Source organism: Pempheris klunzingeri, chromosome 13 (assembly GCF_042242105.1).
Source record: "Pempheris klunzingeri isolate RE-2024b chromosome 13, fPemKlu1.hap1, whole genome shotgun sequence".
Classification (NCBI taxonomy): Eukaryota; Metazoa; Chordata; class Actinopteri; order Acropomatiformes; family Pempheridae; genus Pempheris; species Pempheris klunzingeri.
The window spans coordinates 21,950,388-21,977,520 of NC_092024.1; the positions used below are offsets into that span (position 1 = coordinate 21,950,388).

General features: G+C 43.6%; 1 protein-coding gene across 1 annotated transcript in view; it reads right to left on the reverse strand.

The window, feature by feature from the left end:
• Nucleotides 1-5,055: 5,055 nt before the first annotated feature.
• Nucleotides 5,056-27,133, reverse strand: part of eif2ak3 (eukaryotic translation initiation factor 2-alpha kinase 3) — a 28,410-nt gene continuing 6,332 nt past the window's right edge. The window contains exons 2-18 of the mRNA XM_070842258.1: nt 22,358-22,487; nt 14,603-14,797; nt 14,272-14,402; nt 13,816-14,083; nt 13,512-13,677; nt 13,230-13,355; nt 12,806-12,928; nt 12,450-12,679; nt 12,102-12,214; nt 10,473-10,595; nt 9,716-9,865; nt 8,842-9,394; nt 8,180-8,353; nt 7,420-7,593; nt 7,017-7,118; nt 6,184-6,246; nt 5,056-5,275 (exon numbers count right to left, since the gene is read on the reverse strand). Of these exons, the coding sequence (XP_070698359.1) occupies nt 5,093-5,275; nt 6,184-6,246; nt 7,017-7,118; nt 7,420-7,593; nt 8,180-8,353; nt 8,842-9,394; nt 9,716-9,865; nt 10,473-10,595; nt 12,102-12,214; nt 12,450-12,679; nt 12,806-12,928; nt 13,230-13,355; nt 13,512-13,677; nt 13,816-14,083; nt 14,272-14,402; nt 14,603-14,797; nt 22,358-22,487 (3,004 nt within the window). The 3' untranslated portion in view covers nt 5,056-5,092. The remainder of the gene's footprint in view (nt 5,276-6,183; nt 6,247-7,016; nt 7,119-7,419; nt 7,594-8,179; nt 8,354-8,841; nt 9,395-9,715; nt 9,866-10,472; nt 10,596-12,101; nt 12,215-12,449; nt 12,680-12,805; nt 12,929-13,229; nt 13,356-13,511; nt 13,678-13,815; nt 14,084-14,271; nt 14,403-14,602; nt 14,798-22,357; nt 22,488-27,133) is intronic.

Sequence of the window (27,133 nt, forward strand, 5' to 3'; positions counted from 1 at the left end):
TTATTTTGAAACGGAGGGCAGAAACCCAGCTCCTTTAGGAGATAACTTTCCAGAATAAACGGGTGCTTTCATGCGTTATTCTGTAAATCACAGGGTGTTTTATGTCCAGAATCCAAACTTAATTGGTTGGCTCTGAGGGAAAAAATTATTTTATTAGCATTTAAGCTCGTCTCCCGTGATGCTCTGACAGAGGAGCTATTTGTGCATCATTCATGATCTCTAATAACTCTAATAAAGTGTAAATATCGGCTGGACTTGGATGTTAGCAGTGTGGCTGCAGGGCTTTATGCACAGGCCGTCACCCTCACACAGCTGATACTGATCACACACACACACACACACTCCTGTCTGTGTCAGTCATTCTCTCATGCGGGGAAAATCTCATTTGTTCGGGCCAACAGACGGCTGGTGTGTCCACTACAAGTAACCTGGCTATGACAAGAGTCTCTAAAGGGGGGGGAAACCTCCACACACACATAAAACAAAAGCTTCATCTTCCTGCCAAGGTGTCAGAGGATGAGTCTGACATTATTATCAGGAAGAAACATATCACAAATCTCTGATTCTCTATTTTCCTGGTTTAATAAAATCTAGTTTATTGACCCAGTGAGATTTACTTTTCCTCTGGTCTTACTGTTTGTAGATGGAGCCACTTGCCAACCTTACAGATTTTCCCCGAGAGCCTCATTTTTCAATGCTCCTTACCCTCCATGTCCTCTTCACTGCACGTTTCAGCAACAAAATGACTTTGTAAAATTCACCAGAATGCAGGAAAGTTTCTGAAATAGTCAGTTTTCTGGTGGAAGATCATAAATACCCTGGTTAGGTTTGGTCTCTGTGACCGGCAGTTTGCAAATATACCGAGCAACCACAGATTATTGACTTGGCTTTTCATCATTAAATGCCTTATAAGTGTGAATTTGGGTGCTGAACTTTGTAAGGTTGAGGAGAGATGACCCTGACCCCATCCGCTGATGAAGACAGTGAGATATTGCTTGAAAGCTTTAAAACAGCTACTAAGTGGAGTTTGGGTTGCGCTGATTTATTCATCAAAAACAAAACTTAATTCTGAAAGTCTTCAGCTCTCTTGAGACAAAGAAGAAAAGCAGATGCAGGGCTAATCTTCCAGCACATCTAATACCCTGCATGCCTGTGAACACCCACACGGGTGATTTCAATTATTTCCCCTAATTAGACCTCCTCCGTGTTTGACTGACATGGAGAGAGGAACCTTCACAGAGCTCTCAGCACCACCGTCGACCCAAGCAGAGCTCCAATCAGCCGGCACAACTGAAAACAGAGAAGTGAAAGATATTCCTGCACTCAGTTTCACATGGATGAACTGCCTTTAAAAGCACATTACAGAGTGAGCCTGGAGTAGTTCCTGATGTGGTGCATCTCTACGACACCAACATCTTGATACAGATACTAGAATCTAATCCTTCTCATGTTTATTTCAGGACAGTTAATTTTTACTGGCATTACCACATATCAAATTTGACTCTAATGATTCTGAAGAGACCCATCGACGTACTTTGTCTGGTTAGACTGAATGTTTGTGTGCAGTAAACTGAGAAAACATAATGAGATCAATCTTCCTTCATTTCAAAAATCTCCAACATGGACGTCAGAGGTGCCCATCATGGGTGCTCTGGTGAGGAAACGTCATCTTTATCTGTTGCAAAAGACATCATGACCACTGGCAAGTTCAAAATGAGCTGTTAAGAAGACGCAGTGTCTGTGTTTCAGTGGCGGAGTGGGTCGTCCACTCATTGGGAGATCTGTGGTCCAGTTCACATGTTAAATATCCATATGCAGCACTGATACTGAACCCAGAACTGTGTGTTTAGTCTCTGACTGATGAGCAGGTTACAATCCATGAGTGGACGGTATGTGAACTGACGGAGGAGGAGGAGCAGCAGGAGACCACTGAGACTCTTCTCCTGTGACGAACACATCATTTTTTAAACAGGAAAACTCACCCACTGACTTCTAAGCTGCACTTAAAAGTAACGAGTAATAGGAAACTTGATAGAAATGTAGAAGTCACAAGTACGTTTGTCTTTCAGATGTGATGAAATAAAAAAAAGTACAGATACTTAAATGTATTTCAGTAGAGTAGTGAAGTAAACTTGGATATTAGATACACAAAGAGCTATTTGACGGTACAGTAGAACCAAACCAGTGTAAATCATTTATAGGACCAGTGTTTAAAGAAGGAAACCTTGTTGTCTTGGTTGTTTAATAATGACCTGGTGATAAGTGATCCAGCCACCCAACACCGACCCACAGACTGCACACCAAGGACACAAAACTGTACAAACGGTATAGAACAGTTTATTAAATTTAGACTTGTAAGAAGTCATCATATTCCAACGCGCTCCATCGCATGAAGCGCATTCGTAATAACACCAACCCAAAAAGGATTGATCACGTCATCAAAACATAAATAAAGCAAATAAACATATTTACAATTCAACACGGACAGAGAATGGGGTTTGTGCACAAGAACACGCAACTAAATGTCCAGACTGGGAGATCTAGTTTTTCCAATTGAGCGGTCCTCAGGAAAAGCTAGCTGGACGACAGGAGTGGAAGGAGGAGAAACACAGTTTGATGAAGCACGAGAGACCTACTGTATCATCACATTTTCTTGGTTTGAGTGAAAAAAAAGAAAATCTCTAGAACTTCAGGTAATACACTATTGTCAGGAATGCTGTTATCAGTCTTAACATTATAAAGCTGACATGCTATTTACTACTGTAGGTGATTTAAGTTGTGAAAGGTCCCTTCTTTCCTGCAGCAAATCGTCCACAAACAAGTCTTTGCAGTAAAATCACAATTCAGCCAGGAGCTGATTCTGTACCATGGAGTACAATAAATCTTAAATCCTGTTAGCTAATTTTGTGGCGGAGAAGGATTCACACTGGATCCATTATTGAATTTCTCTTAAATATCAACCATTAAGTCTATAAAAGGTGTTACATCGTCGGGAAGAACTTTTGTTTACAAAGCAACTGTTGTTTGAATTTGTGGGCATGAGTTTTGAGGATATGTCATTATGGAACTCCAGTTTCCACCCTTATCACGGGGGAGTACAGTCTGTTTTAAACTCGGAAGATCGATTTTACAACAAGAATGACTCATCTTCAGTGGGCTGAGTGGATGGATGAACGCACATCAGTTTGACTTCCTGTATCAGACACTAGACTTTACAGTAATCAAAAAACCCTGCAGAATAATCAAAAAACTGCGCTTATTTTAAAAAAGAGAGAGAGAGAGAGAATTAGAAAAGTACAATCATTGAAAGCATATTACAATTAGCAGTTTGTGTGTGTGTAGTTACAAACGGGTCATGTGACTCTCCCAGCACTTCTTATGTACATAAAACAATGCTTTCGTGGATCACATGACCAACATCAGGTCCAGGTCCCCAGTAGACAGTGTAGAGGGAATAAAGCAGTATCATCTTCTTAACTAAATGCTATTTTTCCTGCATCATGGGAGAGCTGCAGACCACAGTATTTGTGTTTGTCCCGCTCCATCGGAGAGCAACAGCTCGATGGTGCTGGAGCACAGTAGCACAATTCCAAAAAAATGTGAGGTGAGTTATCAGTTACAGAAAAGTACACTTAACTGACTTTCAAATGGCACTCTGGTCCTGTGGGTTCACCTCCGACCGCTCAGAGCAGGGCAGACCCCTTCCACTCAGTACCCCGAACATGTGAAAACAAACACTGAGAATAATTTCAAACAGCTAGAAGAGGTGACCACTGTTATCCGTCTGTGGAGGTCACACTGTAACATTCAGCTATCCGTTAATGGCAGAAATCGTCTCCTCTTTGTTCTCTCTCCCACAGTATATCACAATATTTTACAGTTGCCTCATGAAAAAGCCATTTACAAGCATTGGCGCCTTACAATATGTACAGGATTGATCAAACATATCTTCTGAATTAAAGGAAAAGGTATAAACAGATTTTCCCCTTCAATTATGTACACAGGGCAAAGAGGAGGTGTTGAAAAATGATTGAGCACCTCAGAGTCATTGTGTAAATTTACACACAGAAAAACTGCTTCCAAGTACTGGCTTTAAGATAACAAACTCACACTCACCTCTTCACTTTCCTATCAGGTACATGCAAAGAAGACAGGAGCCAGAGGCTCAGCATTCATTCGGAGGCCACAGGCCCCTTTCTAAAGGCAAATCATATCTGATGAACTAGATTCATAAACTCTTCTCTACGCAATACATCTCCTTCTCTCTTTAAAAAAAACACATAGGAAAAAAGATGGTCTTTTTTGGTCTCCCAAGTCAGGCATATTGGGTGTCAGAACACCGGTTAGTGCTCGTACCAGTGATCAGTACTAATCACTAGTAGATAGGATGATCAAGCATCAAAGGCCCCTTTGGAGTGTCCTCTTGGTTTTGATACCTGAGGAGTAGCGTGGGTGAATGAACACTGGCTGAATGTAGAGAGCAAGCAGCGTGTTGTGACCAGACTGGGATCAAATTATACCTAGAATAGTTCTTAGCTTGCCTGTCAAGTATCCCAGAGTACCAGATGATTGAATTTTGTTGTTTAAGACAATCACAGGTGAACATTTCAAAATCAATAAGACATAATGTTCTGTGGATCACAGCTTAGTCCGCACTGAGCTGACTGCCTGCAGTAAACACTGCCCATCTGGTACTCAGAGCCATTTAAAATAACCACGAAGAATTATTTGCAAGTACCACTTGAGCCAAGTCTGATCGTGAACATTACAGAACGGCTGTCGCTTTTAAAATATTCTTTCACTTGTAAGTGTGATTAAAATTGGGAACGTGGGCAGCATAATGGTGTGTGAATATGTAACGGCGCGTGTATTTGCCAAGGAGAGTAACTGTGCGAGACTTTGTCTTGCCGCTCCAAAGCCACAGAGATAAATTCCCGCACATTCGTCGCACTTGGCGTTTAAAGTGATTCTGTCTGAGGCAGTGAGATGGCATGGGGCAGAGGTGCTTCTTTTGGACGGTAGACCAGCAGGGGGGTGAAAGGGAACAAGGGGGGGTTGTGGGATGGAGGTTACATATTGCATCATGGGATTTTCAGGTAGACGACGTCTGGCGCGAGGGGCGGCCCATGGACGAGGCGCTGTAGGTGCGGGAGCGCTGCCTGACGGCCAGTCGGCAGGGCAGCTCCAGTTCTTGGAGGAGGGGAGTCCCAATGATCTCAGCCGCCTCAGGACGCTCACCGGGGCTCCACGACAGCATGCTGTGCACCATGCTCAGCTACAGGGAGAAAACACACACAGTACAGTGACGTCTGTTAGCACGGCGGTACGATACAGTTATGCTACGGCTAATATTATCATCCCTCAGTTTATCTCATTTGCTTTGTTTAACACTGCAGAACCAGTGCAGAACGAAGCTAAAGCAGTAAGTCACTCACACAGAACTTATATAATGAAATACTACAAAAAAAAAGAAAAAGAAAAAGGCATTCAACCACATACACACACACTGTTCACACACACACACACACACACACATGCACACGCTCACGCACGCTGACCATGCAGGTCATCTTAAAATAGAACAGTACACAAGTAGTAAAGTGGGATAGTGGGATAATAGGGCGAGGGTATTTCCAGTGTTGGAGAATCACAGATTATGCTACAGGATTATGTTAATCTCATTACGAAGTAAACAGGTAAACAAGGTAATGTAACCATACACCAAACAGTAGGCAGCTGTCCGGTGTGACACCAATATATTTAGCTGATCGTTTGAACATTTGGATAATTTGATTCTGATGGGGTTATGGATGAAAGTCATACTATTGATACCGCTGTCTCAGATAATAATGCTGCTGTTTGCGTTTGTAAGTGTAAAAATGAAGATACTTGCATATTTAAATTTATATTCTGTTGATTTGGGGGCCAAATAAACCCAACCACACCTCCTAATAGGATTAGCTCAGCAGGTTTGACTCAGAGTGGATAATGTTGGTGCGGACAGGCCATTTTAATCTGTAACCGACTACATGATGAGGAAGAACTCTCAGAACCCCGAGTGTGTCCCACCTTGTTATATTTCCTACTGCACATTCCCGGGATAAACAACACAACAGTTCCCTTTTCTCAGTTCAGACGTTGTGTGAGTCTGCAGCCACTAGGTGGCGGCAGACGGCCACTCACCTCCTGTACGTTGTTTTTGGAGAAAACCTCTGGGAAGCGCAGAGCTCTCACCTCTGTCAGTGTCTGCAAGAAAGAGTGTAAACACCTGTGAGGGGGGCTGTGCTAACGGCTAATCAGGCCCTTTGTTACTGAGACAAAGACATCGTGGTTGATCGCACACGCAGGGGTGAAGAAAATCTACTGTTGGAAGTGACAATAATGATCATTCAAAGGACAATAGTGATTATGTATTAGTTTCCCCTACAGAGTTTTCAGACAAAATGGAATAATTAAGAGAATAAAAGAAAACACAGAGAGATTAACTGCCTCATTAGAAACCCTCCCTCTCCTCCAGCTTAAATAAATCGAAGCAGCGGGGGTTCTCACTGAAGCCCAAAATGAGATCATATCATTTCAGTTTGAACCATCTTTTATAATGGGTGGTAACCTGCCAGCTGCTTCTCATCTTCCAGTAGGTCAGGTTGGATAAACACTGCCTACTACATAAATGAATTCTCAAAACACAACTGCATAACCTTGCATTTGTTTAATGAATGTTTACTTGCTCCCAAACTCCCTTTTATGTTTTTAGTACTAATGTTTTGATTCTATTTATTTAACGCTTCACAAACAAACTTGTAGCTTCCACTGAACTCACTGTGTGTTACAGACCAGGAAATACAAAACAAACACGGCCTAAATTGACTAATAACTCGTGCACTTGGCAGCTTTAAAAGCTGACTTGCAGCGTAATTTACCGCTGTGTAACAACCCTGGTGGGAATTGAATAAAAGGAGAGAGAAAATGAAGTAAAATGAAGACATGAATTTGCGCCCATGTGTTTGCTGACTCACCCTCACTCTCTCCATCTGGGTCCTGAACGGATACAGCAGCTCAAACAGGATCAGACCCAGAGAGTAAATGTCCACTTTGTGAGAGTACGAGTTTCCAGAGAGCTGCCAGGACAAACAGGAGAGGATGAACATATCAAGTTCACGTTTAAGTGGCAGGACATCAAACTACTATACTTAGTATGAAATCAATCTTATTCTTACTTTTTAATCGATGTTTATATGCTGACAAACACACCTCACTCCTGCCGTCATTTCTCAGTTCAGTTACTTTTGTTATAATAAATACTTTGCATTTAATTGAATTCTGTGTCTTTTCCCGTGTTTGTCTTGGCCTACGGGCCGCGTCATGACGGTGTCCTGTGATGTTTATCTTACACCATCAGTGGTTCACGCTTCTGCTCACCTGCTCTGGGCTCATGTAGAGCTTGGTGCCCACCTGGCCCGTGTGTCGGGTCAGGAGCGGGGCGGGCGTCAGGGCGCTCGGCTCGTCCTCATCCTCCTCCTGATCCATGGCCGTCACCAGGCCAAAGTCTCCTACCTTCACCACGTCGTCCATGGTGAAGAAGATGTTGGAGGGCTGGGGGACCGATGGTGACAGGTTATGTAACATGTACCGAACATGAAAATGCATGAAGGCAGAGAGCATTACTAATGCATGAACCCCGCTGACACCATCGGCTGACATTCCACTTCGCAAACACGGTAAAACACATCATATCTAGCTTTGCACTATGGCAGGAAGAGATCATTTAGGAGAGTAAAAGTTAGGAAGTTTTCTGTCTTTACACTTATATTCAAGTTTTAAACTTGTCACTTGCTATCCACTAAGATAGGACTATGGTTGGGATCAAAATTAAGTTTGATTTTAGGCCAAAAATAGTGAATCTACACAAACTCTTTTAGTTTAAAATGGGAGGTTATCTCTATCACAGCCCCGTGTCGAATATAAAAACACTCCTGTAGCTTTCAAATGGGACTTGAATGTTAATTCCAGGACATGACATGAAGAAGATGGTATTTATGTGAAACTAAGAGGATAGTTTTTCTTTTGTTTTATATTCACAATTTCAATGGGAAATAACTTGGAAGGGTCACTTTAGCTCACTGCTCGAATACACACATTTCTGACTGTTTAGTGGACAGTGTGCAGAGTGTGTGTTCACCTTGAGGTCCCTGTGCATGAGCCCCTTGCTGTGCAGGAAATCCACGGCTTCTGCAATCTGCAGGAAGATATCCAGACACTGGTTGTGCTCCCTCTGCTCTGGGAGGCAGCGCTGAGCCATCCAGTCCTTCAGGTTCTCTTTCCGACAGAGCTGCATCTGGATGTACAGGTACACCTGGAGACGAAAGCAGAAGGTCTCAATATATCCTGATTTACATTTGAAACTGGAAAGTAAGTAAAAGTAAAGAAAAGAGAACAGAAATCACAGGTGTCTGTATTCAACCATTTAAAACTATAAATGCCTTTGGCTTTATTTAGTACCACCTCCAGCTTTTTTTCTTACTTTAAATATAGATTTGTCACTGTGAGCTAAAAGGCCAATATTAAAAATACAACATCTACGTTTAATAATGAATATTCTCATTATTTCAACAGAGCTCAATTACACATGTGTAACTCCTGTGTCCATAGCAGCAGGTATTCAGTTCTATCTTTGAACTTGGAAAAAAACATGTTCTTTGAGCTAAAGAAGGCAAAATCCTGTAGCTTTACCAATACAACTGTAAGACTCACAGTAAGGGCTAATATTAAGAATAAAATCATAACCAATCATAACCAGTTGATGATATCAGTTATTTAGAGCTGATGGAGGGAATGACTGACCTTGGGAGACGGCTGGACTCGCTGCGTTGGAGGAGTGGGGAGAGCCAGGGTAAGTGAGGTTGGCCGGGGGGGAGAGGAAGAGGAGGGCGGGACAGACTCCTGTCGTCTGGTGTGCGAGGAAGACGAGCTGTTCTTCTCTGTCAGCGTGCCCGGACTGGCTGCACCGGAAGCCGAGTCCGCTTCTGCGTCGGCATCTCGGTCGCAGCCCGAGTCCTCAAACACGATGTCAAAGGAGGAAGAGGTGCAGTCGCTGGGCCCACGTGGAGGACAGAGCTCAAAGGAGTTGGGGCTGTCCGAGGCGTCAGGGTCGGCCTGGCTGTCCCTCTCAGACATCAGGCTGTCGTGGCCCAGCAGAGGATGGAAGGACAGGTCGCCGTCTACATCAAACCCTCCAGCACCTCCGGCGCTGCTGGAGAGCAGGGCCTGCACATCCACAGAGACCTCCTGAGTGTCTCCTTCAGGCCCACAGGCAGGTGACACCGAGCTGGACACTGGAACTTTGACTGACAGCGCCTCCATGTGGTCAACGAAGCTCATTGGCCAGTCGGTGGTACTGAAGTGAAGAGACAGAAGTGTTGTTGCTGTTGGCTTACTGGTGTCATCAAATAACTACTATGTCAATATAACTGCTAATTAATGAAGAATGTGCAGTAAACATTTTTTCATCCCCTGGCATTTAAACATCTGTCTTCATCAACCAGTGAAGTGAAGCAAGTGCTGTAAATTCTGTGGCAAATGTCAGAAATGTCATTATTTCTCCTGTTATATTTTTTTGCATGGATGCCGTCCCTGGACAGCCGACCCCTGGCAGTGGAAGTGCCACGCTCGACCTGCTGAGCTGTACGGCGTAACAGGTTTCAAAGCCCTGGCTCACCTGGTGTCTTTCAGCCACCTCTGGTCCATCTCCTCCTGCCAACCCTCGGGGGGGCTCTCCTGCCAGGCATTGAAATATCGGATAATCCCCGGGTGCTCCAGCTTGGCCAGGGCCTTCACCTCTCGCATCACCTTCTCACGGGCCAGCTCTCTGAATGACGCAAAAAGTGAACTTTAGTGCTTCGTTCACATTCAGAACAACCACTTACACTTTTACAGTAATATTTTCAGTGGCTGGTTCCCAGATTTTTATGATCTCAAGACACAATTTCTATGAATTCCTAATAAGACTTTGCTCTTGATTAGTCTTGTTTGTATTCAGTGATCCTTGTCAAACACTCGATTCTTTGTTGACTGAATGCAGATGTAACTTTTGAGACCAAAATAGCAGGAAGGGTCCTTTAAATGACACAAGCCCAGTCTCAACAGGGCTCAGTACGTGCTTCAACAAAAACACTAAGCATGAACATAATTTACAGACTTTGGTATGCACGGTGTGATGCACCAGTCAGCAACAGGATTGAAATGAAAAAACATGCAGAGCTGCTGTTACTGAACACAACTTCCATTCTTGTCAGTGTAAATCTAAACGCGTGGCTAATGTTTATACCAAAATGTCACGCATGACTTTATGTGTTTTTCTGTGTTCAGACAAGTAGCTTGCTGCTCACATAACTCAGTTTAATGGCTTTAAACAAAATAGATAAAGGAAGACCAAACAGCCTCCAGCAAGGACGTCTGTGGTGGAGGGGCGCTACCTGTTGGGCAGACGGATTCTTTTGATGGCGTAGTTGCAGTCATCCACTTTGTTGCGGGCTTCAAACACAACACCAAACCCCCCGCGGCCGAGGCACTGCACCGGCTCAAAGTCAGTCAGGTACCTGGGGAGGAGACACTTTGTTTGTCAATATGCCAAGAACACCAGGATCACACAATTCACTGTGGTCAAGGAGGCTTATTAAGTAGTAAAAGGTGATTACCAGAGAAGGATTTACTGTCAGCCAAATCCCTGTCAATGCTCGTAGTGGCTGCTGAGCTGGCAGCTAACCAACTTACAGCTAAACAGCATCATGAATTCAAGTTAATGTTGTGCTGTCAAAAAAATGCTTGGCTGTCACTAGGCTAACATAGACTGTAGTTAGAGGCTCCACGCTGAATAACAGCAAAGACAAATGTTTGTCTAAGACCCACAGACATTTTTGTTTTGTTTGTATGTCCCTGTAAACATTGAATATAAGGACATTTAATTTTGAAGACAGTGTATTTACATATTAGTGTATTAAATTGTTTTCACTGTTTAAGTTAAATATTAATCTGTAAATCTGCAGAGCACCTGCTGGCTTTTATTCTGAGTGATTCAAATGTTATGCTATGTTATTTAACTTAAAACTGATACAATATTTTATACAATCGAAATTGCAAAAATTGATAAGCGTCCATGTGCCTATGTGGATGTTATATTAGGGGGTTGGTTGGCTTGGGGTGCCATGACAAAAAGTTTCCTTTGAAAGGCAGTTGGGGTCTTAAAAATAGTTGAGAACCACCCAGTTAAAGCATTCCCGCTCAGGCTCCTCATTGGATTGAAAGCTGTCTTATTAGGGAATGCGTGGGCACATGTGATTCAGGCCTTGTTCCCTGATCTCTATCTCCCCCCTAATGATCCTGACTCATGCCTGCCTCAGCTGCTGCAACAGCCACCAGTTTTATTTAGGGAAACTTCTTCGGCAAAAGCAATTTGCATGGATTGCAGCAGCAGCTTTAAAGGAGAGGGGCGGATGGGGTGTAATTTTAGGAAAGATCAAAACAAGAGAATGTGAAAGTGATACGAACAGCAGAGAAAAATCTGCAGTTCGCTCAGATTCTTGCCTGCGTTTGGGGGGGGGGGGGGGGGGGGGGTGTAGAGCCACATTATTCAGCTAAGATACAAACTCCATCGATCACGAGGTCAGTGGCAGCCCATATATTATGGCTCCAGATCATATTTGGGATGTCCAAAATAACAAAGAAAACTTCCGACAATGTGCTGACAGTGATGTAAAGTGACACTCCGACCCTGTGGCAGATGCTGCTGGGTGGGGTGGGGTCTGCGGGGGCCAAGGTCATTTTCATTTGATGGCAAACAGCTGAGTTATCCAATCATGCATCCTCCTATCTCCCATCTCTGCCTTGTCCTATCGAGGCAGGCTGGAAGACCAGTGGTCACCATGGTAACAGTGCCTAATCTGTAGCTACACCTTGAAAAAGTGAGACTCGCATGTGGCTGTCAAGTGTGAGCATAACAATTCCCGGCACAGTAGTAGTGTTACATGAGGTTCTCCTGAGTCATGACAAAAATCATTCACACAGAGCACATTGTGCCTCGGCTTCACAGCGTGTTCGTGATGTACCTGGATACATATTCGCTGGAACGGGTCTCCATAGCAACCGTTTCTTTGGATTCCACAACCTCAAGGTCAAACTTGCTGTCTGTCTGGCACTGTGTCTCCGACTCTTTGCGTTGCTTTGAGGGACAGAAGGAGGACAGCAAAGACATCATCACCTTAGTTCGAGGAAAACATTTCCTGATTCATGCACACTAAACCGCAACGATGAATCGATCTAAATGTGGAAGCTATGCAGTATGCTGATTTCAGAAGTTGCACACAGTGTCTACATTAACATTATATGACAAGAATAACCAGCAGCAGTCACTGCTGGTATGGCATTCTTGCTGCAGGCTGTGTCTGGGGTCTTACCCTCACATAGGCCACAGGGGCGGGGGGGTGGAAGAACTTGCGGACGACATAGGTGGTGGCAGCAATGCAGAAGATGATGGTGCCCAGGATCTCCTTCCACCAGGGCAGCAGCAGCACGGGGTCCTTTCTCCTGCGACTCTCAGCCCCCGCCCCATTTCCCTTTGTCAGGCTCACAGCGCTGTCTCGTTTCTCCCTGTAACGCTTGTTGTAGGGGAAGTAGTAACCGTTGTCTACGGAGAGGAAAAGCAGAAATCAGTCAGTTTCTCATTTCATCACCCATTTTGCTGTATACTCTAGGTGCCTGTGTATGCATGTGGGCTTTTGAATACAGCCAATGAACACTATCAGGTTCTTACCATATGGATACTGAAGGATGGACAGGGCTCCGTTGCTATATTCTTCATGGGAGAACTTGTCATTATTCAGACACTTGTCAAATTCGTCAGAGCCGACCAGTGCCGGAGTCCGAGATGGGGAATCTGCGTCAAGGACAAGATGAATAAGGTCTTTGATGTCAGTAGAAAGAGGATCAATAGTGTGTGATCAATGGTCGGAATAACAATCGCAGGACAGTCATACATTTAGGGGAATGAAGACAAAGGTCTGAGCAGCAGTGAACGATCTCAAAAGGCAACTAATGAATTCAAAAGTATCTTGAAAAACAAACTGCAGTATTACTTTGCGTTTTAAGCAGTAATAATGTAGTCAGTCCTCGGCCACTGCTCACTCCAGGGGCTGCCCTTACTTACAAAGTTATAACCAAATGACTAAGGAACTTACGGATTAAAGGCTTCCATTTGACAGTGGGTAGTGGAATTATATCCTTTTCTGATCCAATAGCTGTGGAAGGGAACTTTTCAGTGATCCTCACTGAGGACTGGAGGTAGAGCTGTCCCTGGAACATCCCTGATAAACCAGGGGCGAATAAGTAACATATGCATTAGATTCACTGCTACCTGTAGAAGCTTTGTGCTGAAAAAAGTGGCAGAAATTGCATATAATACAATTAAACATTAGAAATGAATGCAGTGTGAGTATCTGTGCACGTGTGTGTGAATTTACCGAGGTAAACACTGGACTCTGCAGCTCCTCTGGCCTTCCTCGGTTCCTCATCATCATCCTCCTCATCAGTTTCTGCCTGGTCGCTGTAGGCGTTGTCGTCGAACAGGGTGATTGGTGTGACTTTCCCTCCGCAAACCAGCCAAGCCGAAGCGATGGGTGTGCAGAACTACACGACACAGGCGATACAGGATGAGTTGATATTCATCTCCAGCGTGACGGTTCAAATAAACAGCAAACATGCTCAGTGTAAATGCCACTAAATTACTCATCAAAATGGGTTTTCCTGCACTTTGTAAGATCTCACCTGACGTTCCCAGACCAGCTGTCCATCAGGCTCGGCGCTGAAGGCCATAACCTTCCAATCAGGGACAGACACTTTGATGACGAGGTCCAGATGCTGGTTCTGGTTTTCCTGGTTCTTCGTCTGCTCTCTCTCGTTTGGCTCATCAGTGATGACCCGCTGACTCTCCCTCCAGGCGTCTCCATTTGTAACTTCTCCCTCCAGGAAGTTAATCCCAGACTGCGTCTCAGGGACGAACTTCAGCTCAAAGTTTCCCACACTGAAATTCCACCTGGTATCAAGAGTGAAAACACATGACTGAAAAAACTACTTCAATTGTAATTTGAACATTTTGTTAATCGAGCGCCTTGTTGATGTTTTCTGAAATACCACACAGCACACAGTAGCTGCTCCATGACTCAGGTTGACAGACTGTCTGACTGACGTTGACAGACTGATTGATCATTAAATAAAACTCACTTTTCCATCCCTGATCTGGGCCTGATGGCACGCACAGTTTTCTGAGTCCTCTGCAGCAGGAGCACGTCTTCGGCATCCATCTCGTCATCCCCCCAGCGACTGCAGCCCACCGCAGAGCAGATGTACCGAAGCTGAGGCGACAGCGTGACAGGAAGTTACAAAAAGTGCTCTTCTATTACGTTAATACAGCGAGAACAAGTTGGTGTTGTGTTGACTTCTTTCAAGTCATTTGGTATGATTACTTTCACTCACTCTTAATGTAAACGAGAGGAAAACGTAATTAAATTCTGTACAATGAATCATTGTAATTAATTGCAGTGACTTCACTGACCTTGCCACTGTAGGCTCCCAGACCATAGGTGGTGAGGGATTTGCCCCCAACCAGGACCGTGTCCTCTCCGATTCGGTAGGACGACTCCAGCAGAGACTCCACGCTGAAAGGCACTGCCTCCATACTCTCCCTGTCCCGGTTCCACTGGAACAAGGCACCGTCCAAAGAAGGGATGACCATCTTATTGCCGAACACCTGCAGGGAGAATAAGGTAGGTTTTAAAGTGTTGGTGTCGATTGCTGACATCTCAAACATGTGTTGATGTTTATGAGTTGGAAAAGCACATACAGAGGTTAGGGTAATATTTTGGTAATTTCTTGTTCAGCACACACAGGCTTCAGTTCTTGTCGAAGATTCTTCTACGTGTTTTGTCTTGGTCAGACCATCGAGTGGGCAAGTGCACTAAATCTGGCAGTTTAAGAGTGAGCTCTCTTTTGTGAAGCTCAGTTACAGATGGTCTCATTTTAGGTTGAATATTCTTCATCTTTATTCTTATCGTTATGATGCAGAAGATGCAAAGTTTCTGCTCAAAAGACTAAAACATACTACAGACTAAAATCTTATTAAATTGCAGTGACGACTTACGATACTTAATTTGACTGTTTTATCTGATGTTTGCAAATATCTTAGCTACACTAATATAAGTTGATTTGCCAGTAGTTTAGCCCCTTAGTGTGTTTACCTTCTTCCACTGCTAATTCATCTTGATTCACCTGTGGCCTGTAAACTATTACTGTTCACCAATGTTTGCAAACAATACAGATGATGCTGGGCCACACCTGGACTCCTCTTACTAAAGAGGTCTAATCAAATCCCTGATACACAGAACTGGATGTGAAGTACTGTTACCATTGCTGCAGAAACTGCACCATATCATTTAAACTGTGCAGTGTCACCAAGCAAAAGAAATGATTAGAATTACATTACTTTTATCGGATGCTGCAGCTTCAAACGGATATGAAAATTCGTGGAAATATCTTGTGCAGTTTGAAAAGTTGTTCTCAGCTCAGACAGACAATTGCTCAAACACAGAAACACTTGCCCACACAGACAACAGTGGCCGACACACATCCGCCCACACAGCAGCAGCTTTAGCCCCAGCACACTTGGACTCAATCCACAGGCTTGGGAGAATTACACAACTAGGAGCCTAAGTAATTAACCTGGATCTTTATAAAAGTGCGCAACCATGGGTAATGTGTGTTCCTGTGTGTGTGTGTTCTCACTATAGGGGGGCAGCAAGGATGACATCATTGCAAAAACCTGAGTCTAATCCTGAATTAACCTCCACAGCTTTATCTCGTCAGGGGGTGTAGGGACAACTGTTCAAACACTGCAGTCATTATTATCAAAAATCAGTTTACTTCAAAGTCCAAGACGTGACTCACCCTTTTCAACAAACTGCTCAGTGACATAACGGCAATTTGGGAACAACTAGTGATTCCATGTCTTGTTAATCGATGTAACAGATGCTTCCTAAAGGGATGGACACATCAGATGCTGCTGATCGACGACTGTCAATCACCTCGTTTTAGAAATCTAAGAAATGACTTTATGAAAAGTCAGTGTGGTAGCTTTACGGTGGATTAATAAAATGCCAGGAAGGGGGCTTGTGTGACAGAATGATTTACTAGAGAGCAGAGCCAAGAGCAGAGGTGATGTCATCTTTACAGGGGGAGGGGGGGCTTGGAGACGAGATGAGGATAAATTTAGCAAGTGAAAGGAGGAGGGGTTAACAATATGACCCTGACCACATCACAGCATGCTGATATGGCTGAGGGGGTGAAAAGAGGTTTACAGTGGAGGGGAACTACTCAGAGCTGTGGGTGAGTCATCCTGCTCCTGATGCCTCAATCCACGACTCTGATCCGGTCCAGTGTTCAACACATCCAGTTAACCTGGATCTCTTCGCTCATGGTTTCATTCCACTCATTTCTGCACTGACCGATCCACTATGTTGCCCTTTGAGTCCTTCCAAACTGAGGAAAATCATACAGAAGTTGGCATAAGTTATGCAAGAGTTGCATTAGACAAGTAACATTTATCCATAAGTATCGTCCTGACACGTAGAGCTTCTTTCACGGCCCTCTACTTCTAAATAAACAAAGAAATCACTCCAGGTCACTAATGACTGTGTCAGTGCCATCTAACTTCCTCACATCAGATAATAAGACACTGGGAGTTCAGGAATTTGACAATCTTCACTGCAGTTGTAAAACAAACTCTCAAAAGATATTGATTTTTCCATGGGACAAAAAGTTCCTGTTTTGCAGCAGGTGTAGAGACATCCCAGACAGCACAGCAGAGTTAGAACGAGTCTGTGGTGGTTTTTGTGGCATGTGGGATGATTCTCTTTGACATATTTTGACAGCTCTTGAGGCACATAACACTTTGTCCATTTGGAAGTCATCAAGAAGACACGATGGTTTAGTGATTAAGTTAAAACAAGAGGACTTCTTTAGTCATGTACCACTCAGTTTCATAGACAGTGGAAGCTCCCCAACATGACCCCTCTTCTTAAAAATATAAACTTGTATAATCTTCTGTAATGTTATTAAATGTACATACATCCAGAAGCAGCTCAACATTTAGAGAGTGCTGTCACTTGTACACTTAACTCCAGATGTACATTCACCTACTTACATTTTTGGCATCGCCTTTATGTTCCCCACGATCCACACTGCATGAATCCAGATCTAATGGTAACCTCTTTGCTGCAAGTGTGATTTAGATGAGGGAAATTCCTACAATCAACTTCACAGTGTCACATATGCATTGGCGGAACATTATCTGACATGTTATTACTTTCCCACTAAACCCTGATATATGTCTGCTGGGTACATTTACAAATGTCAAATCTTGGAGCTCCAGTGCCCACGCCATGAAACTTGCATGAATCCTGCTAGCTACCTCTACGGAAATATATTCCATTAAAATGGAAATCGGTTGTTCTGCCAATTGGAGGGAGGTTATTCAAAATGTTTAGCTGTGCAGCATTCGAGAAAGAAACAAGGTTTGATAAAAAGGATGTTTTTTAATAAGATATGAAAAGATATGGCAGCCCTCAATTGTATGAAAACCCCCCATCAAAGCAAATAAAAGGTATCCTTTGATGAACTGCACATGAAATGATGATCCACATCCCACCCCCACTCTGTTCTTTTAAGCCTTTGTTTTTTCTGTTTGTATGAAACAGTCTGTTTTTGTTTATTGTGTTGAGTTTTACATTTTTGTTACATCTTGGAAACAAGAGGAAAAAAATCAAAACATAAAAAAAGGGCTTCAATTTTGCATTATTAACTTTTAAAGAATCATGAAATAAAATATTCAAAAGAGCCTATCATGTAAAAAAATATCCTAAATGATTAAAAAACCGCCTTCTCAGCATACTGACTTCTTTTGCTATGAATTTACTATTCCTATTAATATTTGAAGAGCCTAAACTCAGACCCATTCAAGTCTGACTCTCTTTTCTTTTGTCTATGTGTGGATGTGCTTTTTTTCTTACAAATAAATCCACTACCACTCTGAGACCACGGCCATTCAGTTATTTTGAGGGACTCATCTGCTGGCTGCAGGGGGCATGTCTTCACTGTGTAAGGTCAGGTTGTAGTTTATTTGCACTTTGTAGCACTAACACTACACTGTGGTGATCATTAGTTCATCTTTATTCATAAATCTTTATTAGTGTTGTTATGAAAATATCAAATATACACTATTTTTGGTGGAGGAATTCATCTGAAGTCGTTCAAATGAGCTGGAGCAATTTATGATCTTTTGATATCACTAATTATAGTATTCCACCCGTAGGAAATGTGGGGGTGGGGGAGTAGGCTCAGAAGGAGCAGGGTGGGGGTGGTGGGTCAGACACTTGCTGTGGTGTGTGTGTCTGTGTTGCTGCAAATGCTCCAGCGATCCTGTCAAACAGTGTCAGCTCTCGCCCGCCGCTAATGTGCCACTGTTGGCCCACAAGGCTACTGCTCCACTTAAAGGCGGCAGACAGCGTGAGACCAAGTAACGCTGGCGGTTTGAGCAGAACAACACACACGAAAAACAAAACAATCCTGACAAAACCAGAGCAGCCGGAAGAAAGATCGACTTTCTGCCAAAAATATCGTCTGTCTGGCCTTTTTCATTTCCCTCGCCGCGCTGCAAGAATTATTGCTTGTCACATTAGTCGCAGTGAGGTGATCAATTGTTAGTCATTGTGTAGCGATCAATCACAGTCTATCGTTCATTCATTCACACTGCATGCCGACAGAGGCATGCAAGTGTGTGTGTGTGTGTGTGTGTGTATTGTCTACTGTGATGACATCATCTCTGGTCTGAGGCATTACCTCACCTCCCTGATCACCCAACCTTCCCCCTCTTCTTCGTCCCTTTAACCCCCCCCCCCCAGCATGACTCACTCCATGTTGGCACCGACTCCATGTAACCCCCCCCCCACCACCACCACCGCCCCCCCACCCCCTCTTAAACCCCCAAGCAACTCCTGGCTTTTTGAAGTGATGGCTTCTTTTTCTGCAGACAATGCTGTTTGTGGTGAGGCTGTCCCTCATTTCACTAAAAAAAAGAAAAAGACGTGCTAATACAAACTCCGCAGGATGCAGCAGGTGACTGGCTGTTTCCTCCCCGGCGTGCCGAGGCCAGCCAATGGCACGGTGGCAGGCCCCCCCCTAGCCTCTAATCACCGAGCAGACTGGTGTCTCAGGGACCGAGCAAGCACCAATGAAACCGTTGCCAAGCGCTCAGAAAGCGTTATGGTGGGAGGTTGGGGGGTGGGAGGGGGTTATGGGGTGGTGGTGGTGGTGGTAGGAGCCAGTTGCAGCTCCCTCCCCTCCACCAACACACAAACACACACAGCGGGAAGGCATCCCAGGTTACTAAGGGCAGAGGGGGCACGGCTAGATTTAAACTCACATAAAGTGCATGAGCATAAACACAAACACACACACACACACACACACACACACGCTCTGCGGATCATAACACATGACGTCACATCGAGTCACCGGGTTCAGAGCTGACAGGCGTCTCTCCTTGTTCCGCTCTGTCAGCCAAATGAAAGCCAACAGGTGAAAACACACAGAGAGGGAGTCCAACACACACACACACACACACACACACACACACACAGAGTCAGCATCATCTGTCACAACATGAGCACACTGGAGGATGACACGAGGACGTTACATGTGTGTCTGTCGATGAATTTCATGACACTTCTCCTGAAGTCTCACACACTGAGCACAGATGTAAAGCCAAAGAAAACAATGCAACATCCTTAGAGAGACTGAAGCAGCTGTGGAAAAAAACACAGGGACAGAGAAATACAATCTTCTGCTATTTCTACCTCACTTTTAATTCATTATAATTGGATACTTTTACTAGGTTCATTTTCTAGAGAGAACTGCTGTTACTTGCTACAAATTAAATTAAAACAAGATTTAAATCTGTAAACAATTACTGCATTATCATTTTGAATAGTGACTGTCTCCAAACTAAATCTATTTTAATTAAATTTCTTCCTGGCCCTGGCTTATATCAGTTTACCCTCTAATATTACAGAGAGAGAAGGTATTTCTGAGCAAATGTACAATTGTGTTTGTTCTGGATCAAGAACTAAATGATATTACTTTTGATACAGTACAATACTAATAATAGTAATTGGTATTTAAACTTCATTCTGTGGTATTATAGTGGATGACTTTGTTTCTACTGGTGTGAAATGTTAAGACTTGTCATGTTATAAGGCCCACATGCAGTACGTATATGCAATTACATTTCCTCCAGCGAATGAAAAGATTGGGGGAAAAGAAAGTCAAAAACATTGGCCGCTCTGAGTCTCTGAGAGGTTTATTTTTAAAACAGCCTAGATTTGACTTAACAACATTGTATAAGTGATTCCTAAGTAAGCTGAAGACTTTCATCAGACCATAGAGAATCATGTTATCCTTCAACTGAAGGCGTGAAATTCACCAAAACTGCAGTTCTCATATAGCGAGTGTGATATCTTGTAATCCAGTATGACGGGGTGCAACTTTATATTCAAGGTCAAATTTACATTCTGATGCATCCAGTGGAGAAGCCTCACTGCGCTCACACAGTCTCTGCTGTTCAAACTTTTAAGCCCTTGGAGGAACCTTAAGGGGTTCTCCATATCATAACCTCCGAGGGCCCATGAAAAAAGTTTCATGAATTCTGATTTTCTGAATCTCAAACACAGCAGTTCTCAAACATGCACCATCAAGAAGCAAAAGTTAAAAGCTTTTTTTTTTATTCAATTTCAGATCCACATTACAGCAGCTGATTTCAGTGATTACTTCCCTTCTTCTAATGGCAGGTTTGCTAATCAGTGAGTTTTCCAGCAATATGGAAGACCAACATTTTAGCTTTGCAGCCAAGCACTCACTGCTGTTCATTTCATTTGTATTTCTCAGAGGTGACCTGTCAAACAGTCTGGGTTGGCTTTTTACCTGCGTTATCCCTCATGAAATGATTCACAATCAATCAATCAATGAAGCCCTCCAAGCACCAGCAACATTATGTCAATCAATCATTATGTAATCAAGTGTATGTATTACATTTCACTGTGATTGTACCTTAAATGACTATGTGTGACAGAGGAATAGTGATATATATGTGTATAACTGTGGTGTTTGGGGGGGGCAGCTTTAGGCAGTGACCTCGTTTTAGGATCCTGAGGGCAGAAGCTGTTCCTGGCTGGGTGTATCTAGGACCTTCATCCCAACCTCAGCAGGGAGGAAAGGTCATTATCCCGGCGGCTGAGATCCTTAATGATTCTCCTAGACTTATACTTGCAGCGCCGGGTGTAAATATCCTTCAGGCAGGGCAGAGCACACACTATTGTATGTTCAGCCGAAGGAACCACTCTTTGTTTTCTCTTTTGCACTCTTTGCATTAAACTGATCTCAGCAGCCACCCAGACCCTTGTTAGCATCAGAGGCTTTTTCCCTGAGGCGAATCTCTCACAGACACAGAGCGAGTCCACATCAAAGTAAACCATGAGCACGTCTCTAGCATGAGCTGCGCTCTGGTCTCGCTCTGGGCTACACTTCACTGTCAGCATGTCGGTGTGGGCGGTTTAAGCTTCTGTATACATGTAGAGACGACGGTCTTGCTGTGCTTGTATGTGTAAACTAGCACGGTCAACAAAGAGACTAATCCTCCAGGCAAAACAGCTACTCTCAGATTCATGTGGGGGTGTACAGTATGTCTGGTGTGTATTGTGTATGTGTGTGCATGAAATTAATGTAAGCAACGCCAACCCTCGGCTGGCTGTTCAAAGTGCACCGAGTTTAATTCTTGGTCTTACTGTCTAGAGAAAGAAAGCCTGGAGGGACAGTGTTTGTTTTGAGGCAGAGACTGCATCTTTAACCTCACGCTGACATGTCAAGACTGTGGACATTGACTTTTTCATCTGACAGACATTGTTCGTCTTAATCAGCTCAACAATGTCCGTCAACCACAGCCACTTAAACAGGTTAAACAAATTTACATGTCGTTTGAATAGAACTGAAAGGGGATTTTTTTTTATTCTTCTAGTTCACCAGTCTGAATTATTAATACATGGACTAGTATCCTCATTTGCTATAGTAGGCAAAAAGGGTAATAAATCTCAATTTTCGTTGTACTGACATTCTTTCATATGTGTGCCACTTGAACGTTATGTAGGTTCCCTCATTTTCCCCAGGTGAATGAATAAATGCAAAGGAAACATATATGTCGGTCTACCTCAGGTTTGCTGAGGCTGGAGGACACCAGGCACCCTGAGCCGACATCTAGGTCCCACTGCTTCCTGCCCTGGTTGTGAGGATCCAGAGCCGAGATCCTCCCATCCAGAGTACTGATGATCACAAGAGACCTGTGGAGAGAACATAAAGAATTCAACATGCTTGCCAATAAGGGATTGTAGGCTCTTATATTGGAGCTTTACATTGAAGGCAGGGCTGCACTACAGTTTTCAGCCCTGGGCACCAATGTTGACAAGACTGTCTTGCACTTGTCAAGGCATAATTGTGTCTCTGCGAGCTGTTTTCTACATAGAAAAATACATCAGTGTTTTCCTTTAGTGTCTTGTGTTTGAAGGCATTAAACTTAAAACCCCACTGGGAAGATTCATGGGGTGAAGAATTGTTCAGTGGCGGTGCAGATGTTGTCTTTCCCTCTCTAGTCCTCACCCTTGTTTAACAATCAGGGTGACCTTCAACTGCAGCCAACAGCACACCTGTGCCATGACAAACCCCTTCCTGTCAGCTAGTCCGCGTGGCACGTTGATTAAAGATGGGACCTTACACGAGGGTTATTAAAACCTGACCAGACAGCCACATGACAACTTATTTCAGTAAAAAAAAAAAAGCATGGATTCTCAGTTGTTAGGGAATCAAAACAGGAATGCAAGAGCTGAAGGTGAACTTGAATGGATGAACTAAATTGATAAACTGTACTCAGTTACTCACAGTACATTGCACTATTGCAACACTATTCCTATTATTTATCCCCACTGGGATAAATACAGCATTTCTGATTATCTGACTATTTCTTAACTATTTTTGATATCACATCAGTGTCAACATCAAAATAAAGAAACAAAGCTCGCTGGCAGATTAGGTTGATTTCCTTTCTGAAAGCACTGAAAATAATTTGCTTTGTCCTCCTTTTATAAACAGTCGACTTCATTGCTTTCCAGTTTCTTTTAGGAAAGACATAAGAGTTTGTTGCACCTCTGGTATGGGACGAGCATACTGATGATGCTCTGAAACAGATGGTAAGCGTGACTGTTGAGAGCACACAGGGGGGATTTGACATGGTTACTTTTCTCAGGCTTAAAACTGTTATTACTGCCATAAAATTACGCTCATCTACATGTAAAGCCTAAAATAAATGTTTCATGTGTCAACATACACTTTCTTTTATTCAGAGTCAGTGGATTTGTTCAGTGACATTTCTGATTAGTCTTGGCTTTCTTCTGAGCTCTCCAACACTGGCAGAAAATTAGTGCTCCAAATAATGGCTTCACTGCCCACGATGACAGCTCAGAGAAATACCATTTTAGTTCTGTTAAGAAAACAACCAAACCCTTTGGAGACTTGTATAATTTCACTGTCACAAATCTTTGTGAGTTAAAATGCAGCACAGATGAAACTCCCCTCTAGTTGTGTTGGATATGATAAAATATGGAAGATGAAATATGCATAAATTGATGGCCATGATTTTCAGGATACTAAGAGAAACATGCAAAGACACAAAAACATGTTTAATGCTAAATACTGTAAAATATAGTGGGTGTATTTTCCACATATTTCATTCAGAGGCATTGTTGGCAGAGACACAGTGAGGAGCTAAAAATAAGATGCAGAGGGGAAATAAGATGCAGCGGGTGAAAGTGTTTTCCCTTAGATGATGTATGGGCTAAGGAATTCTCACAGCACCAGCACTTTACCTCTGAGAAAATATTTCAAAAGTTGTTCTGGTGATGGATTTGTACTTTTTTGTTTGTTTTTTTTTTACCCCTAATTAATTTTGTAGGGCTACCAAAACGTTTAATTTCTGAAGGGTTTTCTCCAAATGGGTTTTATTCCTCTTTATGTGCCCATAAAGCAATATTTTTTAAGACTTATTTTCTTTTCCAGCTAGTAACTCCAGGCTAAAAACAGTCCCAGTGACTTGAATTAATCGAGACATAGCGCCCCACCCTTCGCCTAACTCCTAAAGGTTCTGCCGCATTGCTTGTCAATCATGTCCTGAGCTCTGGCGGGGGCCACCTCCTGACTATTGATTTGTATCTGTCTAGAGGAGATGCTGTCAACAGGGCTTTTAGCTTTATTTAACCAGTGAGGGTCGACCGAGCACACATTCTGTCTCAAGCACCCACTGCTTCACAGCCACACAGCTGGGACCAGACCGGCTTCCCTCTGTTGGCCGCTGGGGCATGTGGGGTTTTAACTGCCTCCCTTGAGGTCAACTAGACAGCAGCTGCAGAGGGAAGAGACAGTGTTACACTTGTTCGCTTTCCCACTGAAAAAAATGAGGGAAATAAAGACTATGTTGAGTCGCCATCATCTATCATTTATGTGCACTGTGACAGTTGTCAACTAAGCTGAATGTATTTACTACCGGCATCACCTGTGCTATCCATCACTTAGACTGTGCAGGGGAACTGCTATTGACTAGCTATAATCCCTTATTGATTTCACCTATCGAATACTCTTCAGTGATGAAGGGAAAGGAGCATGTACAAGGATGTTTAAGCCTCCGGGCAACTAAGAGATTGATTGTTTCAGAGGTTGCAAATCAGTTTCAGGAAGGCTTTTCTTATGTTTCACTGTAGTCACTGACAGATTCACAGGGAGTTACAACTGCTGCTCTGGACCAGCTAGTTTATTCAGCTCAAGTGGAGCTGGAAGTTTGCATAAAAATGCAAATAGGATCACTTAACTGTAATGAGCCATGTGTCTTTCAGCCCCATCAAAGCCAAGATTATCTCCCCAAATCTGCTCTTCGTATTATCAGACTCACCACCAGCACTTAAGAGTAGAGTACTAAGAAAAACATTGTTTTTCCTCTCAGCCACGAATAAAAACACAGCGCTAAAGCCCGCTCTCACCCTCTCGATTGGCTGCGAGAACCTGCCAAAAATATTAGGCTGATTGGTTGTTGCTAAGCAGTCGGCTCTCTGAGAGGGTGGAAGCTTTGGCGGCCTTCGCTCGGCTGGCCCCGCCTCCTCCAAGTCATGCTGTGAATGTAGAAGTGAGGACGAAGTCAGTGAGAGCATCGAGTTCAACTTCTGAGATGGAAAGAGGGTGAGCAAGAGATAGAAGACTCTTATTCTGAGAGCGAGATCAAAGGCTTTTTTGGACTCTTTGTACTCCAGATAAAGGATGAGAAGGAGTAGAGAGTGGGGACTCGGGATGTGGGGGGTGGGGAGCACTTAACTCTACTATCTAGGTATCATGATGGTAATAAAGCAGCTGAGGAGTAGGCTTGAAAAATTGCCCTAAACCGAGCAATAAAAACAACTCAAACAAAACAAACAGCCCTGCTGTATCATTTAGAACTCGGGGCAATTTATTTTCCATGTCTGAGCCCCGAGACACTGCTGCTCTGCTCGTCACCAAAGGGATAACATGTAGCCTGTGGGGCTGCTGCCGCCGACGTGACAGATGCAGGCAGCGGAGACGCTGAAGAAGACGTTGGAATGGAGAATGAAGAAGGAGAAAGAGGGAGAGGAGTGAATCTGCCAACAGACTGAGGGTTGTTAAGAGTCCTCGCCTGTAATGCTGTCAAAGTGTCATAATAGTGCAGAGTGCTTCTTCAATCACAAAGTATATGGCAGAGCAGGGAGCCAATTAGCCTCACTCTCACCAGACTCTCTGCTCCTCAGAGACACTGAGGCTGGGTCTGCATACACCGGCAAAACCAAGCTGCTGGTAAACACACTCCATTGAAAGAAACAACCAGGATGTTTACACAGGCCGAGTCTCCAAGGAGCGGGAGCCGTCAAGACGGTCCAATCGCAACAGCCTGCTACTTCCCAGGAGCCAATGGAAGCAGTGTTTTTCTCCTCCCCTAGCCAATGTGCGGGCAGCTCGGCAGACTCTCAGCGAATGGCTGGGCAGAAATGCCTGTAACCATGCAACAGCGAGCAGCCTGGATGCACGCTGGAGTGTGGAGTTCTGCTGCCGCGCAGCTGCCACACAGCCTGCTGTGCAGCCACCAAGAGGCAGAACAAAAATACGAGAGCATGGGGAGCACGTGGGGAGAAAGTTATGGATGCAGCTCTGAGCCGGCCGCACCCAGCATCCCTGCACCAGCAGGAGGAGAAAAAAAAAAGGAGTCAAGTGCACTCCTTTAAATTGTGCACATTCTGGCAGATAGTGCCATGGAAATGAGACAAAGAGAGAAAGGTCTTTAACATTTAATTTGAGATTATTTATTCAGAATCAGAATTAGGCTAAAGTCCACAAATATCAGATCATATTATCACAAATATGTAGGAAAAAAAACAATACCAGCAATCACAAACTGGCTGCAGTGAAAACAAATACTGAAGACCAAACGTAGCAAGTTCTAAAATCTTTCCAGTTAAGTCGTATAATTGTGGTAATTTAATGCAGGATATGTTAAGGCTTAAGGACCTGCAGGCAGTTAGCTCAACACAGCATGGAACCAGAACTCAGTCTTTTTCTTTGGTAAACATGAATATGCTCCCATGTGCCTAACAATGCCTAAAATAAATGAACACTTATGATAAGAGTAGACAAAAAGTCTAAGTTGAAAAAAGAAAACAGACTCCATCATGCCAGTCACTAAGGTCAGTGAAGCATTAATGGGCAACTGAGCCCAAAGGAGACATTAACAATCACAGATGACATAACACCAGCACTTCAATGCAGCTCACTGCAACTTGAAGGTTTATATAACAGTCCTTTAAACCCGCTAAATAAACAATTGACAGTTGTTTTATGTCGTGATCAGATAAGCTGAAGCCGAGTAATGAGGACTTGAGTG